The 16317-nt window shown below is 42.9% G+C and overlaps 1 protein-coding gene across 1 annotated transcript in view; it reads right to left on the reverse strand.

Annotated features, from left to right (window-relative positions):
- The window catches only part of SNED1 (sushi, nidogen and EGF like domains 1), a 2603997-nt gene that overhangs the window by 1222645 nt on the left and 1365035 nt on the right, over positions 1-16317 (reverse strand). Inside the window, exons 15-16 of the mRNA XM_069213662.1 lie at positions 6877-7050; positions 6017-6130 (exon numbers count right to left, since the gene is read on the reverse strand). Coding sequence (XP_069069763.1) covers positions 6017-6130; positions 6877-7050 — 288 coding nt within the window. The remainder of the gene's footprint in view (positions 1-6016; positions 6131-6876; positions 7051-16317) is intronic.

Raw genomic sequence — 16317 nt, forward strand, 5'->3', positions numbered from 1 at the left:
CCAATTCTTTTTTCCTTATTTCTTAGCAACTTGCCGGCCTGTTTTGGAAAGTAAGTAACTTTCCACCAAAAATTGCTTTTAAAATCTACATGTTCTAATGTATGCTCATGACGTGGTAATTTTTCACCTTACTCCTATTCATCTTCGGCGTAATACTGATGTGATATTTAAGTATTCAGAGGAAAACTTCTTGAAAGTAAACATATCTAAAACCAAGGTGAAAGCTTCTAGAGGGAGGAAACAGTATTGCCCCTACGACTGGAAGTTGGGTGGAAGTTTTGTTGAAGTTGTAGAAATGTATATCTATTTTGGGAGGTTTTTTCACAGCCGTTAGAATGCATATTCTCATATTTCTCACCTTGGGCTAAAGGCTAGAGCCCATGCATCAAGAAGTAGAGCCTGTATTATACACTTGCCCCTGTATGAAAGGGGTAGAGGCAAGAAACCATTTGTTAAAAACCCTGTCTTTTAAATATAGCACATTTAAAATTAATGATTTGATTGCTCTTGCAAGGTCCCCTCCTGATGAATTTGTGTGTAACAATTTACATAAATTTTTTTAAACGTTTTTATCTCTGAATTAGTTGAAGGCATTTGAAGAGTTGGTCATGTACTTTTAACTTCTTTTGTACAATTTTATGACTGCATGTGTTGTTGATCTCTGTTGAGGTCTAAATCAATAAATCTCTACTTTTGTACACATTTATACAATTAAAAGTTATAAAATGTCATAATTAATAAATGATCTCATTAAACACAAAGATTAAAAAATTAATAAACACATAAAATCAAACACACTACAATAAAATACATATAGAATAACACCTACAAATGATATTATATACATAAATATGGGTTTATATTTTGATAATTAAAATGCTGATTTGCAGACTCGCTGGTGCAGCCCCTTGGTATCCTCCCTTTTTCCCCTTTGAACATTGTCTGCATTTAATAAATTCTTCAGGCGGAGATTGTGCTTTGTGGCATATTTTTAGCTAGCTCCTGTCTTTCAGTTGATGCATTATGTGTTGCTTATCATAGCCTCATGTACACATCAGTGACACAAATGTTTGTTTTTTGACTAACCCATGAATTCAGATTATTGGTTTTGTAGTAATTCTGTTGTGTATGCCTCTTTCTAATTTTATGTCAAGACCGGAGGCTCCTATTATGCTTACTTTTCCAGCTTTAATTTCGATAGCAGCTGCAGTCAAGAACATTAGTCAATCCCAGACAGTTAGCAGAACAAGCTACCACTGGGAAACAAAGAGTTACAAATATCCAATCAGAACGCAATGTACATAAAGATATACCAAACTTGACTACAAGCAGCCCTCTTTTCTTGCTGCTCGCAGTCAACATAAGTATATCTTTATTGCGTTCCTTACATTTATAGATTATATTTCTATTAATGTGTTTTTCACTGTTTGTTGTATAATAGCTTTACCGCGCTTACTCGTGTGCACGCTTTAGCCTTATTTCCAGTCCCTTTCCCCCGCCTTTCTTTCCGCTTCGGTCAACACGACGTTTCATTCACGCTTACCGCGCTTCTGCCTCAGGCGCTTCGCTTCTTGTCACAACACTCCAGAGTGCGGCTATTTTTAGCCCTCAGCACTTGCTCTCATTTGCTGTCTCTCTGTCAGGACGCTCCAGGTCATGGCTATTTTTAGCCTCTGCACTCGAAGATATTTACTGCCTCTGCCAGGAACTTCCTGGAGGCGCAGCTTTTTTCTGCTCAAGGTTTCTGGTTGGCAATGGGGTTTTCCTATCCACACGCCCCATATCCTGGGTCCTCCCTCTTCAAGTTTAACCCTATTTCTGCCAGTTTAAATTTTTCTTTAACTTTAAAATGGATTTTTCCTCGTTTTTTGAGGAAAATAATGATTCTAATGAGGTTTTCTCAGATAGCTCAAATGAATTCATACAATCCTCGGTTGCAAAAGCAGTTTCTGACTCCATGTCTAAACTTTCTAAACGTTTAAAAAATACTGTATCATCCTGTCTCTCACAATCTCAAACGGCCCTGTCTGCGGGAGGAAGCAGAAAGCGCAAAGCCACGGAGGCTTGTAATGATACCCAAACTAATGTTTCCTCTACTCTGTTGACTAGTGAGTTTACCTCACACAGGATGGAGGACGACGTTCCTCACAGGCCTCCTAACAAGGAGGGGAAAACCTCTATGGGCTCTAAGAGTAAAGCAAAAACAAAACATATACTCTCAACCCACAAGATTGTGATTGATAACATAAAAGATACTGATGATGACTTGGATGATACAGATTCTGATAAAGACCTGGATAATATCAGTAATTCTGATTTTTGGATTGTGCCCCCTACCAAAAAAGTTAAATCAGCGTCAGGAGACCCTATTTCCTCTTCCCCTCTCCTGGATGCGGAAGGGAACCCCATGTTTGATCCCAAATTAATTCACCATCCTAACTCCACTGAGTGGTTGCCTTCAGACCATGTTGCAGGTTATATTACAGCCAAACTACGCCTCCCACTTGATAAGCAAGTGCGCACAAAACTTTGCTCCGAAAGTCCTAGACCTTCTCCCCCTCTCCATATTACTTCTACCCCTTCCATCAATACTTGCATGATAACCTTTTTGACCAAGTTTGGGAAAGATCCGCATAAAAGAGTGGATAGAGCTTGGTCAGTCTGTCAGGACAAAGTCTTAGATATAGTGGGTCCGTTAGCCCGTATTTTTGATAAGGCGGAACCCGCCAGACTAAATAATGATTAAGTCGATGCTGAAGAACTTTCCCTCTGGATTCAACAAGCTTTCTGTCTTCTTGGGAATGCAAAATCCGCTATGACTCATGAACGCCAGAAGGAACTTCTTCTTAAATTGGACCCAAAGCTGACTAATCTTGCTGTTATGGGCCCAGGCCCCAAAGCTGATAGCCTGTTGCTTGGTGATTCCTTTATCAAGAAGCAAATATATTACAGCCTTTGCGTCTCTTGATAGCTACCAGGTTCTCTGAACTCAGTTGCAGATTGGTATTCATGTCATCTCTCAGATTACAGCGATTGGAAGCTTCATTCTTCTGTCTTCAATTTGATCTATCACAAATGGGGTCCCTTCCAGATAGATCTCTTTGCGCCTCGCCTAAACACTCAACTTCCTCAATTCTTCAGTAGGAGGCCGGATCCCCAAGCACTAGCAACGGATGCTTTCCTCCAAGACTGGTTAAATTCAACAAATCATGCCTTCCCTCCTTTCATCATGATCAACAGAGTGCTTGCCCAAGTACGGCACCAGAAGGCCACTGTAGTTATAATAGTTCCATTTTGGCAGTCTCAAGTCTGGTTCCCTCCCCTTTTCTAATTATCAATGTACTTCCCAGTCCTTCTCCCCTCCTTTCCATCTCTACTTCTCAACCCCCAAGGTCTTCCCCACGAACTGATCCTCAACAAATCCCTTCTTCTATCAGCCTGGAAGGTGTCAGGTCTTTTTCCTCCTATCCAGGAATTTCATTCGAAGCTTCAGCCTATATCAATAACTCCTGGGCCCCAGGTACATCTAAAGCTTACAAGTCCGCATGGTAAATCTGGCCCAGCTGGTGTCTGGGAAAATCTTGTAATCCCTTTTCAGCAGAATTAAGCTTAATAGCTAACTTTCTTGCTTCTTTCTTCTCAAGCTAGCTCTGGTAAATTCTACAACCTTTATCGTTCAGCTATCTCTCTTCATCATCCCTTCATTATCGGTAAACCTGTTGGCGAACATCCTGTCATTTGCCGACTATTAAAGGGAGTAAAATGTTCCATTCCTCCTCTACCCAAATATACTGTTTTGTGGGACTTTAACCTTGTTTTATAAATGTTTTTATCTTGGCAAGATAATGATCTGTTGTCTCTCAAAATTCTTTCTGCTAAATTGACAATATTATTGTATCTAGTCTCTATCAAACGTCTTTCAGATGTTAGAGCTCTGGATGTATCTGCTCGCCATTTTACCCCTACAGGCGTTCTTTTAAACTTTTCTAGATGTACAAAAAACAATATCTCTTCTGTGTTTTACCCTTTCTTCCCCAACTGTCCAAAACTATGTGTGGGTAACTGTTTAAAAGTTTATGAACAAAAGACTATTGATCTCAGAACGTCTTAGGCCACCCAACTTTTAATTTCCTTTAGGAAACCCTATAAACCAGTTTCTTCCCCCACCTTGGCTCTTGGGGTCAAATGGATTATGTCCCTTGCGGGAATTGAAACCTCCAAATTTGGAGCCCATTCTGCCCGGGGTGCAATGGCATCCAAAACCTTCGGGCTGGTTCCCGTTTGGAGGACATTCTGAGATCAGCAGATTGGTCAAATGATGTTACCTTTCATACTTTCTATTGTTAACCTATTAATACTGCATCATCAGTGGTAATTGATATGTTTTAAACAAGCAGAATAGGAGCCTCTGGCCTTGACATCAAATGTAGATTTTCCAAATAATTTATGATGGAAAGTCTTAATTTTATTAAAGACACAGAGGCGAGTATTATCCCACCACTCATTTATTATAACCTTGGTTTCTTCTTCCCTTCCTTTAGTCTCTACAAACGCTTCAGCGACTACCTCAGGATAAAAGCCTGCGCTTATCATCCATCATGGGGCAGAAGTTCTCTCCTTCAGCGCTACCTATGGATTGTTACCATTTTCCTCACCACAAGACTGATTCTGCATTTTATCTGGATTGTTTCCAATATCTGTTTTCTCTCATTTTAGCTGTCTGTATCATTGCATGTATTTTTCATATGTTTAAATCTTACTAATGACTTTCTCGCAGAAGAAAAGAGGGCTTTTTGCAGTTAAGTTTGGTATATCTTTATGTACACTGCGTTCTGATTGGACACTTGTAACTCTTAGTTTCCCATTGGTAGCTTGTTCTGCTAACCGGCTGGGATTGGCTAATGTTCTTGACTGCAGCTGCTAATGAAATTAAAGCAGGAAAAGTAGGCATAATACTCGCCTCCTTGTCTTTAATAAAATTAAGACTTTCCATCATAAATTATTTGGAAAATTTACATTTATAGCTAGCTCTCAACGAACTTGTTGTGTTAAAGGCTGTTATATTTTGTAATGCCTGCGCTCAGGTTGGTATGTAAGGTACTTTGGGCCTGATTAAGAGTATGGCGGTGGAATGAGCCGACTTCCAAACTCACGGGGATGAGACCCCCCCATTCATGTTTACGATGTTCCCACTGGGCTGACCAGCGGGAACATCGAGTAAGAACATCGTATTATAACGTTCCCGCCCGGCTGCTACAGTATTGGTCTTGGTTCGCTTAAGCAAAGCAAAGCAGACAGTGAGCATTCCGAGGGTGCTGGGCAGGAGAGCCCCTGCACTGCCCATGACATGGTTGTGGGCAGTGCAGGGGTCCTCTGTGGCCCTCAGCACTTCCTTTCCGCCAGCCTTTTCATAGCGGTTAAACTGTCACGATAAGACTAGCGAAAAGGGGACTCGTGATCAGCATGGAAGTGCTGAGCGAGAACGACCGCTGTCAGCCAGTCAGGAACCACGTTCCTAGCAGGGACAGCGGTCCCCTGGTGGTCCGACCGCGAGGATCGTAATGGCAGGCCTGGAGTGCAGGGGTCCAACCGCCACCACAATAGCACTGTGAGGCTGGCAATCTCAAGACCGCCAGCCTCGTAATGAGGCCCTATATCTTTCTTTTCATCACTGATATCTTAGGTGTAAGGTTGACATTCTGTTTAAAGAAAAACTTGCATTTTTCAAGAAATACATATTATTTTACCAAAAATAATTCCTTTTTTTGTCATTTAAATAATATAGTACTGTAAGAAAGGATTACAAAATACAAAACACTATGCCAATGACATAACGTTTGGTTTTGCCAATCTGTTATACTGTCTTCAGGTTGAAGTTTAGGGAACTGGAGAAAACTTATGAAGTACAAGTTATACGTGTAAGGCAAAAGAATGGGAGGGGAGCAAAGTGACTCATATTCCATTTTACATTGTGTCAACAAGTGACTAAGGGAAAGCATGTGTTTTTCTCTCTTACCCAACTCACAGTAGTATCCTGTATATCCTTCTTCGCACACACATAGAAACTCTGCCACACGATCCTTGCATAAACCTCCATTTAGGCATGGTTGTGACGCACACTCGTCAATTTCTGAACACAGGTGAAAAGAGGGAGGAGAAAAATACAGTGTACAGGAGAACGCGAAGGAAAACCGAAAGCAGCGAGAGGACGCAAAAGAAAGCAGAAAAGGAAGTAAGGAAAGAGGGGAGACATAAAGTGACAGTGAAAAGGAGGAAAAAATATTGATGAGAGAAGAAAAGTGGTGTTCGGGGGAAAAAAAGAAAAGTTAAGAATTAAGACACAAGAACAGGGGGAAAACATTTCAAAAGGTGGAAGGGCGGGTAAGGGGAGGTAAATGAAAAAGACACCAAGAAGCTCAAAGAAAGAGGGGGAAAGTGGGGTGATGGAGGGTCAAAGAGATAGAGAGGGAGAGTTATAGGGGAGCATGGCGCGAGAGGATCAATGTAAGGGAAAAGAGAGAAATATAGAGCAAACAGTTAAGGGTAGAGGAAGGGAGAGAAATCAAGAATTAAGTTAGAAAGAGACGGAAGGGAAAGAGAAACGCGAGGGTGAGTAGGTGTGAGACGAAAGAGAAAGAGAGGCAGAGAAGAGGGAAAAGAAGAGAGAGAAAGGTATTTCATTATTACTCTTCAAAGACAACTGTTTGCCAAGATTTACTAATTTATGTAAATGTGTTTTGTTTTTGAAACAGTAGCAAATTGGACCCCTCCAACAACACATCGTTGAGCATAAATAGCGGGTTACTGAGTCAGTGGGGAGAGTTCCTGATGTGATTCGCTTTCGGAACACTCAAGTCTTTTTGTGTCACTACTCACCTTCACACTCTGGAGGGGCGCTCCAAGCCGCCTGGGCGCCGCATATTCGGGGGTTGTTTCTAGGGCTCATGATATAACCCAAGTTGCAGCGGTACTCGGCCACGGAGCCAATCGTTGTGGAATTATAAATCACCTGGGAATGTTTCACCTCTGTAGGCGCTCCACAGTCCAGCTCTGGGTAATTGCAGAAGGAACAAAGAAAGTCAGCTGCGAATTCATCACATTCAAAATTGCAGCAGTGCAGTTTTCAAACATTAAAACGAATCTTAAAAGGACTACCTGTGACAGCCATCGTTGGTGGAATTCGTAAAGATTAAATTATATAATGAAAGGCTGGGAGCTGTATCCTGAGGAGTTACGTGGGTTAGTGCAGAGCCCAGCTTTTATGCATTTTCACTGCCAAAAGCGCGTCCATCTAACTCGGAGTTTCTCCAATTAAATACATGATTGTCAGAAACCATTGCTCGGGAGCAGAAATAACCAACCATTACTCTCTGTTTCCGACCTGTGCTGTCATGCACTAAACCTGAAAAATATAGCGTATACGCTGTGGACTGCGCAAATACATAAAAAGAGAAGTGTGGCTCTGCTCTGAACCATCGTAACTGCTCAGGTGAAAGCCACCTGGTACTGCATTAAGGCATTAAAACAACATAGTTGTTAAGAGCACATTGTTGAAGAGAGCATCGGACTACTCCTATAAATATCACGCCCCCCTGCGGGAGGAGAGGCAAAAATATGTTGTAGGGCACCAAACATTTTTTTTACCCCACCTAAGATGCTGGTATGGGCAAGAAAACCATGGTGAACTAAAACAAATCTTGAAGACAGCTTAATTCCTATAAACCTCCAAAGACATCCGACACATGTTCTCCCTCATTAACTATATATACTTCCAAACTAAGCCCAATACAAGCTTCTCAACCTTCATGCATAAGGCTATGTATGTCTTTTTCTTAACCTGTATGACAGAGATCCTCTATAAATGCACTCTCTTCATGCGCCATATTTCCATTCATTTTTAGGCCGATTCCTAACAGGCAGCGCAACTGTCCGGTTTGCTAAAGACATGGTGGGGACATTTGGAAAGCTTCCCTGGGAATGCATTTGGCCAATTGCTTACCATTGTCTCTAAGGTTTGTAACTCACACTTGCTTGATTTCTGTTTGTTAGTTTTATTTGTTTTAGGCTGTCCACCATTTCTTTGTTCCTCCAGTGGAGCATAGTCTATTTCCTGTATTCTTCCACAAGTGGTTGCTTTCTGTAAATATGCCTTTACATTTTTTTCTTATCTTGTCACATTTACTGAGCATTCAAAGACAGAGTTCAAATGTCAGGCTCTGTCTTCCGGGAAAGCTTAGTGTTTACTTTTCTCTCTTTGACTTCAAAGTGAGACATTTTATCTCACAATCTAGGGGTGTGAAAGGAGATGGGTTTTTTTCCTCTTTGAATCTGTGTAGATTTTTCTCATCTTTTTCATATGCTCTCGCTGCTTCTGTGGTAGCTTCTGAGTTTTGCAGGCACCCAGACTTTTTTGGGAACTGTGAGCACTACAGCTTTATTTTACTTTCTTACTAAAGGATTTTTTCTAGCACACAACAAACTTTAAGTGTATGTAAATGAACTGTGGAAATATCTCAGAATAATCAGAATTAGGAAAGCACAAATTGTCATTTCAACTGAAAATGTGTCGTCTGTAATGGCGGGGCACTACTGCAACATGGATACTCCATTCTGCGCCACTCCACTCTACAACACACTACTCTGACCAATGCAACTCTGTGCCCCTTCACTCTTCACCTCCCTACTCCACTCTATGCCACTCCACTCCATGACACAGTACTCTACGACACTATACAACACTCTATTCCACTTCACACCATGACACTTTACTCCACTCCATGCCACTCCTCTCAATGCCACTTGATACTACTCTACTCCACTGTAGGAAACTCCAGTCTATCACGCTCCACTCTTCGAAACTTCACGCTATGACATTCTATGATACTCTACTCCACTTTGACACCCTACTTCACACTACACTATGCCACTCTACATTACAGCACTCTATGCCACGTGACTCTAGACCACTCTAGTCCTCTCTACAACACTTTACTCTAGTACACTTTATACCACTCCACGCCACTGTACTCCACTCTGTGGCACTCCACGTTATGCAACTTCACTCCATGACACTATACTAAATTCCATTCTATGACACTTTACTCCACTTTATGACACTACTAAATTCCATTCTATGACACTTTACTCCACTCGAAGACACTATACTAAATTCCATTCTATGACACTTTACTCCACTCAAAAACATTTTACTCCACTCTGCGCTATGTCACGCCACTCTATGCCCCTTTCCCCTACATGAATCCACTCTATGACACTCTATACCACTGTATGCCATTTATCTCGAGGGCACTCTACTCTATGAGTACTCCACGACACTCCACTCCACAACACTCTATGCTACTCTCACCACTCCACAACACTCTACTCCATTCAGTACTTCGCTCAACACAATGCCACTATACAACACTTCACTCTATGCCCCTTCAGTCTATGACACTCTACCCCCTCAACTCTACGACACTCCACTTTACGACACTCTGTTCCCCTCTACAAGACTCTATGCCTCTCCACTCTACAACATTTTAATCTGCTCCACTCTACGCCCCTCCGCTCTACGACTCTCCTTTAGAGGACACTCCACTATATGCCAACCTACTCTACTCCACTCCACTCTAAGACTTTTTACTCCACTGTACAACACTTTACTGCACTCTACGGTGTGCCACTCTGCTCTACGTCACTTCACACTGTGACGCCCTACTCCATGACACTCCACAAGACTCCACTCCACTCAATCCAACTCCACACCACTCTCCGACACTCCACTCAAAGACACTACACTTTACAGCACTCTACGCCACTCCATTCTATGACATACTACGTCCCTTTACTCTACGCTCCTCCATGCCTCTCCACTCTATGACATTCCACTCTACAACACTCTATAATACTCTACTTCAGTCTATGCCACCCTACTCTACCCCACTCTACTCAATGACACTCTACAACCCTCCACTCAACATCACTCTACTCTACGACACTCTACTCCACGACACTCCACAACACCTCACTCTATGCCCCAGCATGCCACAACACTCTATTCAAGACCATTCCAATCTATGCAACTCCACAACACTCTACTCCTCTCTTTGCCACTCCACTCTACAACACACTACTCTACTCGATGCAACTCCCTAAACGCTACTCCATGCCACTTTACTCCACTATATGCCACTCCACTCAACTCCACAATACTGTATTCCACTCCACACCATTCTATGCCACTCCAGTCTATGACACTATGCCACTCCACTCTACTTCACTCTGCATCCCTTTACTCTATACCCCTTCATTCTATTCCACTCTATACCACTCTACTCTACTTTACTCCACTCCTCTCTACTCCACGACACTCCACTCTGCTTCACAACACTCCACTCTGCTTCATGACACTCCACTCTACTCCACAACACTCTACAACCCTCCACTCCACACCACTCTATTCCACTCCACTGTAGGATACTCCATTCCACTCCACACCACTCTCCTCTAGTCTACTAACTTTTAGCCTTGCTGAACAGTAGCCATGCTGGTGTACAACATGACTAAAACACACTGGCAAAGCCAATACCATAGGCAAGACTTACCAGCTTTGTCAATGTTTTTTACTTACTTGTAGTAGCTAAACCACCTTGTACTCAGTCTTGCTTCAGCTCCTTCCATCACTAAGGGGGTCATTCTAAGTTTGGCGGTCAAAAGACCGTGGGGGCCATTCAGACTTTCCCGCTGGGCCGGCGGGCGCCCGCCAAGAGAGCACCCGCCGGCCCAGCGGGAAAGGCCCTGCAACACAGAAGCTGGCAGCCGCGGTCGGAATACCACATGAAGCACCGCCAGCCTGTTGGCGGTGCTTCCGTGGACAGCCACCCTGGCGGTCTATGACCGCCAGGGTTGGAATGAGGGCCTAAGTCTTCATCAATGGAACACACTCATCTAGACATCAGGAAAATATCATCCTTTTTAACTGCAATTCAGGATTATGCTATAGACTCATGTCCTGGAGTTGGGGTTTCAACAGCAAGTGCAAACTGTATTTTAACCCCCATTCTCATTCGACACGCTTTCTTTCTACATATTACATTCATGTATCACCTGTAACACATATATAATCAATGTATATACTGTTGTCTTCTTATCCTGACCTGTCATTCTCAAGTCAGTCAGCCACACCATTTTATGCAGCCACTGCTGATTTTTGGGAACAACACCTCCCCATAGGACGACACTTGGTGGCCTGCCGAACTCGGACCCACACCCTCACTGACAGACTATGCCCGCAACCTCGGCATCATCCTGGACAGCAAACTCGCCATGAAATGCCAGATCAATGCTGTCTCATCTGCCTGCTTTCACAGCCTCCGCATGCTCTGAAAGATCTTCAGATGGATCTCTGTCCGCACCAGGAAAACCGTAACGCAGTCCTTTGTTACTAGCAAGCTGAACTACAAAAAACACACAAAAAACTCATCCTCGACCATCTGAAGTGGACCCACGTCACCCCACACCTCAGGAGCCTCCACTGGCTCCCTGTCCAGAAAAGATGCAAATTCAAGATACTGACACACGCCTACAAAGCCCTGTACGACTAAGGGCCAGCATATATCAACCACCGCCTGAACTTCCACCAACCATCAAGACACCTGAGTTCCATCTCCCTCGCCATTACGCACAATCCCCGTATCTGATGAAACCACTGTGGAAGCCACTCCTTCTCCTACCTCACTGCCAAAGCCTGGAACAACTGTCCCTGCCATCTTCGAACATCACCATCTCTCACATCAGAAGGGGACTCTAGACCTGACTTTTCTACTGAGCCCAGCAGAACCTCAGCGCCTGGATACTCTCATAGGGGAGTAGCCCCACTCTATAAATACTGATTGACTGTTCAGTTTACTATGTACAGTATAGCAATAAAAAAAAATATACAGGATAAACCAGGGGAGATAATTTTTTAATTGCTGCCTCTGACTGTTGAACCAAATCTATTTTTCAAAAATGAAATAATTTGAAGCAAATAAACTTTATTTCCACTTATTTTCCAATCACACTTATAAAATTAACATCATTTTTTCACCTTGACTCAAACATGTAGATTTTTTCTCATATGTTAATTTTGCACTTACAGGAGACACCAAAACATATTAAGTTCACACAACACAACCCTAAGACCAAAAAGGTCAGGGGTAAACGCACAAGTAAAATACACCTTAATATTAGTGAATCCCTCTTATTTGCAGTGTTCTTCAATTCAACATGACGCCCCAGCAAACATAGTCCTTCCTCCTCATCACTATCACCCCAAAATAACTGAGACTCAATCCTGAATGATTTACTGTATGTTCTTTTATCTGAATCCATCACCTCCACACACAACTTTACAAATAGACATGATTAGAAAGTAAACTACCTTTGGTAACAATACTTCTGGTGGATACACAACCTTCCTGCAGATTTCTTACCATAAGAATTATCGCTTCAGGGTGATCTGGAAAAAGTTTCCTCAGTAGTGGCACTCTGGTGCCACCAGATGGCACTATAGGGGTCCAGCCACAACTCCATCACTGTCATGACTGCCCCATATTATTTCAGGTGCTAACAGGTGCAGTCCAAACTGGGCATGTGGAGAGGGACAAAGAGCAACCACAACAACAAATACAGCACATGAAAAGTTACCATACCTTAAGGTTTGAAAGGTCTTTTAGTAGTCATGACACAAACTCCTCCGGTAATCAGGGACGGAGGGAAGGCACTAAGAAATCTGCGTGAAGATTATGTATCCTTTAGAAATGTTGCTAACAAAGGCAAGTAACTTTTGATTCTAACAGTTACACCTTTTAGAATATTTCTCATGTTGAGAATGAGTCTCAAAGCAAAACCTCCATGGAGGTTGGACATTGTAGTTCTGATTAGCTAAGGAAGTCATAAAACACTGCCCAGGCAAAGTACCCATCTCTAAGACACCAGGCAGTAGTGCTAGGAAAAAGTTTGCATCGATTACCATAAATCTGCCCAACAGATGTCAGAAGCTGGCCCACCTCTAGAAAGAGCTGTGGAGTCAGCTAGGGCACTAGTGGAATGGGCACAAATGCTCTCTTGGTGGCCACAGCACAGCAATCCTTGATACACAGAAAGGCCAAGTGTGAAAAGGTGTGCTTGGTCACAACCTTTCCCATCCTAGGTCTAATGAAGCACATAAAGAGCTTATCATCCACTTTGTCCTGATGAGTGTGGTTGATGCCTGAGAGCTAGTCTATGCAGTTGTTCCTCCTCCTTCCCCTGATGTGGAGGAGGTAAGTAAGATTGAAGTTAATAGTCTTGGTCATATGGAAACCTGAGACCATTTCAGGTAAAAAGAATGAGCAGGTGCAATGAACCAGCTTAATCAAATAGAATACTCTAAAGGGTAGACAGACTGCTAGGACCTGAAGTTCTCTAACCTTATGAATGGAAGTTAATGCCACCCCTTTGGGGTAAGAAGTTGAATTGGGCAATTGTGGATCAGTTTGAATGAGGATGCCATCAAGCTATTCAAAACAAGATTCAGATTTCCTGAGGAACAAAAAAAGGATTGGAAGGAAACAATGAATTCAAGGCCTTTGGAAAATGCACCACTTGAGGCTATCTAAACAGGAAAGGTTGATCAGGCAGACACATGAAGGTATGCTGGACAAGATAGCCTTCAACTGTGCCCACTGTTAGACATTGCTGTGCAAGGGATAATTAATTCACAAAACACCAGAGAAGTTGAGATTGTAAAGAGGTTGTTGTCTTACGACTCACATCACTGAACAAATTAGTCCACTGACCTGCATAAATGCATTGGGCTGCAGGCTTCTCGGCTGCCAAGATGAGGTCTGCAAGTTGTTCAAAAAGGCAAAAGGGCACTAAATGGCATTGCTCAAACTTCATGCATGCAGTTGCAGCTTTTGAGGATAGGGGTGGTGGAGCTGAGATGTAGCTTCCCTTCGTGGTCCTTCAATCATAGGTGATTGAGGAACCTGCCAGGTCAGCTGCAGACAGGAAGTTTCCACATTCAGATCACTTCACGACATGGGGTCCATAACTCCACACCTCCCTGACTTTTGATATAATGTATGGGGGTCATATATCCTTCATGGCAAGGTGGACAGCCTGTTGCCCAAGCACAATCATGTACAGTGGTCCTCCAACTAGGACCAAAGGCCCACTGGTTATCTGACACAGATGGGTACCCTAGCACAGCAATTAGGTTTATTGTGACCACAATATCCTGACCTTGTAGAGGATTGAAAGGACAACCCACCTAAGGTTTGGAGGAGCCTATCCACAAGTGCAGATCTAGATGTACAGTGTGGAAGATATGCACCTGGGCTGTGACACTGCCTGATGTTGGAGCCACTGTGACCCCCAGGGACTACTGCAGAGTGTTCATCTGCCATCTGGTATGCAGGATCAGCTGGATATATGTGGCCAAGGGGATGCAAGATCTGCAGGACTGGAAATCAAATCAGAGTCAAAACTTTCAAAATCATCTTCCAATTATAATTAATCTTCTGAGGAGAAGGAAAAGCCTGAATCAATTCAGGAAGAGCCATAGTCCGATTAAGGTTATCCGTGACCAGTGTAAAGGACTCTGCTTGGACCAGCCAGTCATTCATGTACAGAAATAGACAAGACTCATGACCATCACAGTGACACTGCCACTACCACCAGTAGTTTCAAAATGATGTGTGAAGCAGTCATAAGCATGAATGGCAGAAGCATGAACTGTTAGTGCTGGGATACCACTGTGAACCCTAGGAAACATTGGTCAACAGCAAGAATCACATAAGTGAAGTTGGTGTTCTGAAGATCCAGGTATGGTATCAAGCACCCCAAACTGTCATTTAAAGCCAGTATTATATGGCTAAAGGACAGCATCTTGAACTTGTCCCACCAAATAAACAACTTCAAAAGGTGAAGATCCAGGATGAGTCTCAGACCTTGTTCTTTCTTATAGACTAGGAGGTAGCGGGAATACAACTCTGAGCCCCTTTCTGCAACAGATGCCTTCCTACTGTTCCCCTTTTTTAACAAGCAAGGGCTTCCACCTCAAAACTTGAAACATCTTACGGAGTGCACATCCTGGTAGAAGGAAGGTGGTTTGAAGAAAGTGAAAAGAAGGAAAGGGTGCAGTCCTAGAAGATTGGGTGAATAGCCCAACTTCTGTGGTGTTCTCCTTGCAATAGGTGCAAAAATGTTAGTCCTCCCTGCACTAGAAGATAATGGCTTAAGGGTGGGAAGTGAGAAGTGTTTTGAGGCAGGAGATCTGATAAGGAATGCTGAAGTCTCTTTCTGCTGCTATTGGTTTCATCCCATAGATCCACCTCTGCACTGAGCAGAGGGGTATAGTGTTGGGATGTCTGGAAAGGCTGAGAATGTTGGCCTTGCTGGGACTGTACTGTCCTGGAGTAGCCACAAACATGTCTATATTGTTGGTGGAATTACCATGTTGGTGTGGCTACATACAGCATACGAGCTGTAGCTCTGCTGTTTTTGAGGTGTACCAGCGAGAAGCCTGCTTTCTCTCTGAACAGCTACTTGCCATTGAAAATCATGTCTATAAATGTGGCTTGGACATCTCCAGAGAGGCAACTAGAACACATTTAAGTGTTTTAGTGCAGTGTTACTGTGGTGTTCTGTGCATCGAACAGCAATGTCTACTTTGGCCAGCCCCCACTTCAAAATCTGTTTAGACGCATCCAATCAATCATGGACTGGATCTGAAAATACCTTTTTCATGTGGTCTGTAAAATCTATTACTGCAAGTTTCACCAATACCAGTTTCCTCTGTGTTGTGATGTTCTTTGTCAACATTATGATAATGAATTGTGTGATATTGTATGTTTTATTTATGCATATGTTTTCAAGGTTTTAAACCAAAATAATGTATTTTTGATGATACACAGACTTTCCGTTGATGAGTAACAGGACAAAAAGTGGGGTCATCCTGAGCAGTCTTATGGCATCTGGCTATCTGTTTGTGCACTGCTGGGACTGAAAAGGACTTCTCCAAAGGAGCATGACAGGACGCATGGGGGCTTCACTGAATGGGAGCAGTGAGTCTACTTCTGAGTCAGAGGCATACACGATCTCATTCAAAATGGTAGACTTCATCTCTGTAAAGAGCAAAGTCAATTCCAAGGCTTCAGCTACTTTTCATACCAATGTTGTAAATCGGAAGCTTGCTCTGAATCAAGGCTGGAACTGTAACAAAGTTGCCATTTGACGAAGTGTTCAGGGATATCTCAATTTTTACGATCAGATATAAGCTAGCATCAG

Source organism: Pleurodeles waltl, chromosome 11 (assembly GCF_031143425.1).
Source record: "Pleurodeles waltl isolate 20211129_DDA chromosome 11, aPleWal1.hap1.20221129, whole genome shotgun sequence".
NCBI classification, from domain to species: Eukaryota; Metazoa; Chordata; class Amphibia; order Caudata; family Salamandridae; genus Pleurodeles; species Pleurodeles waltl.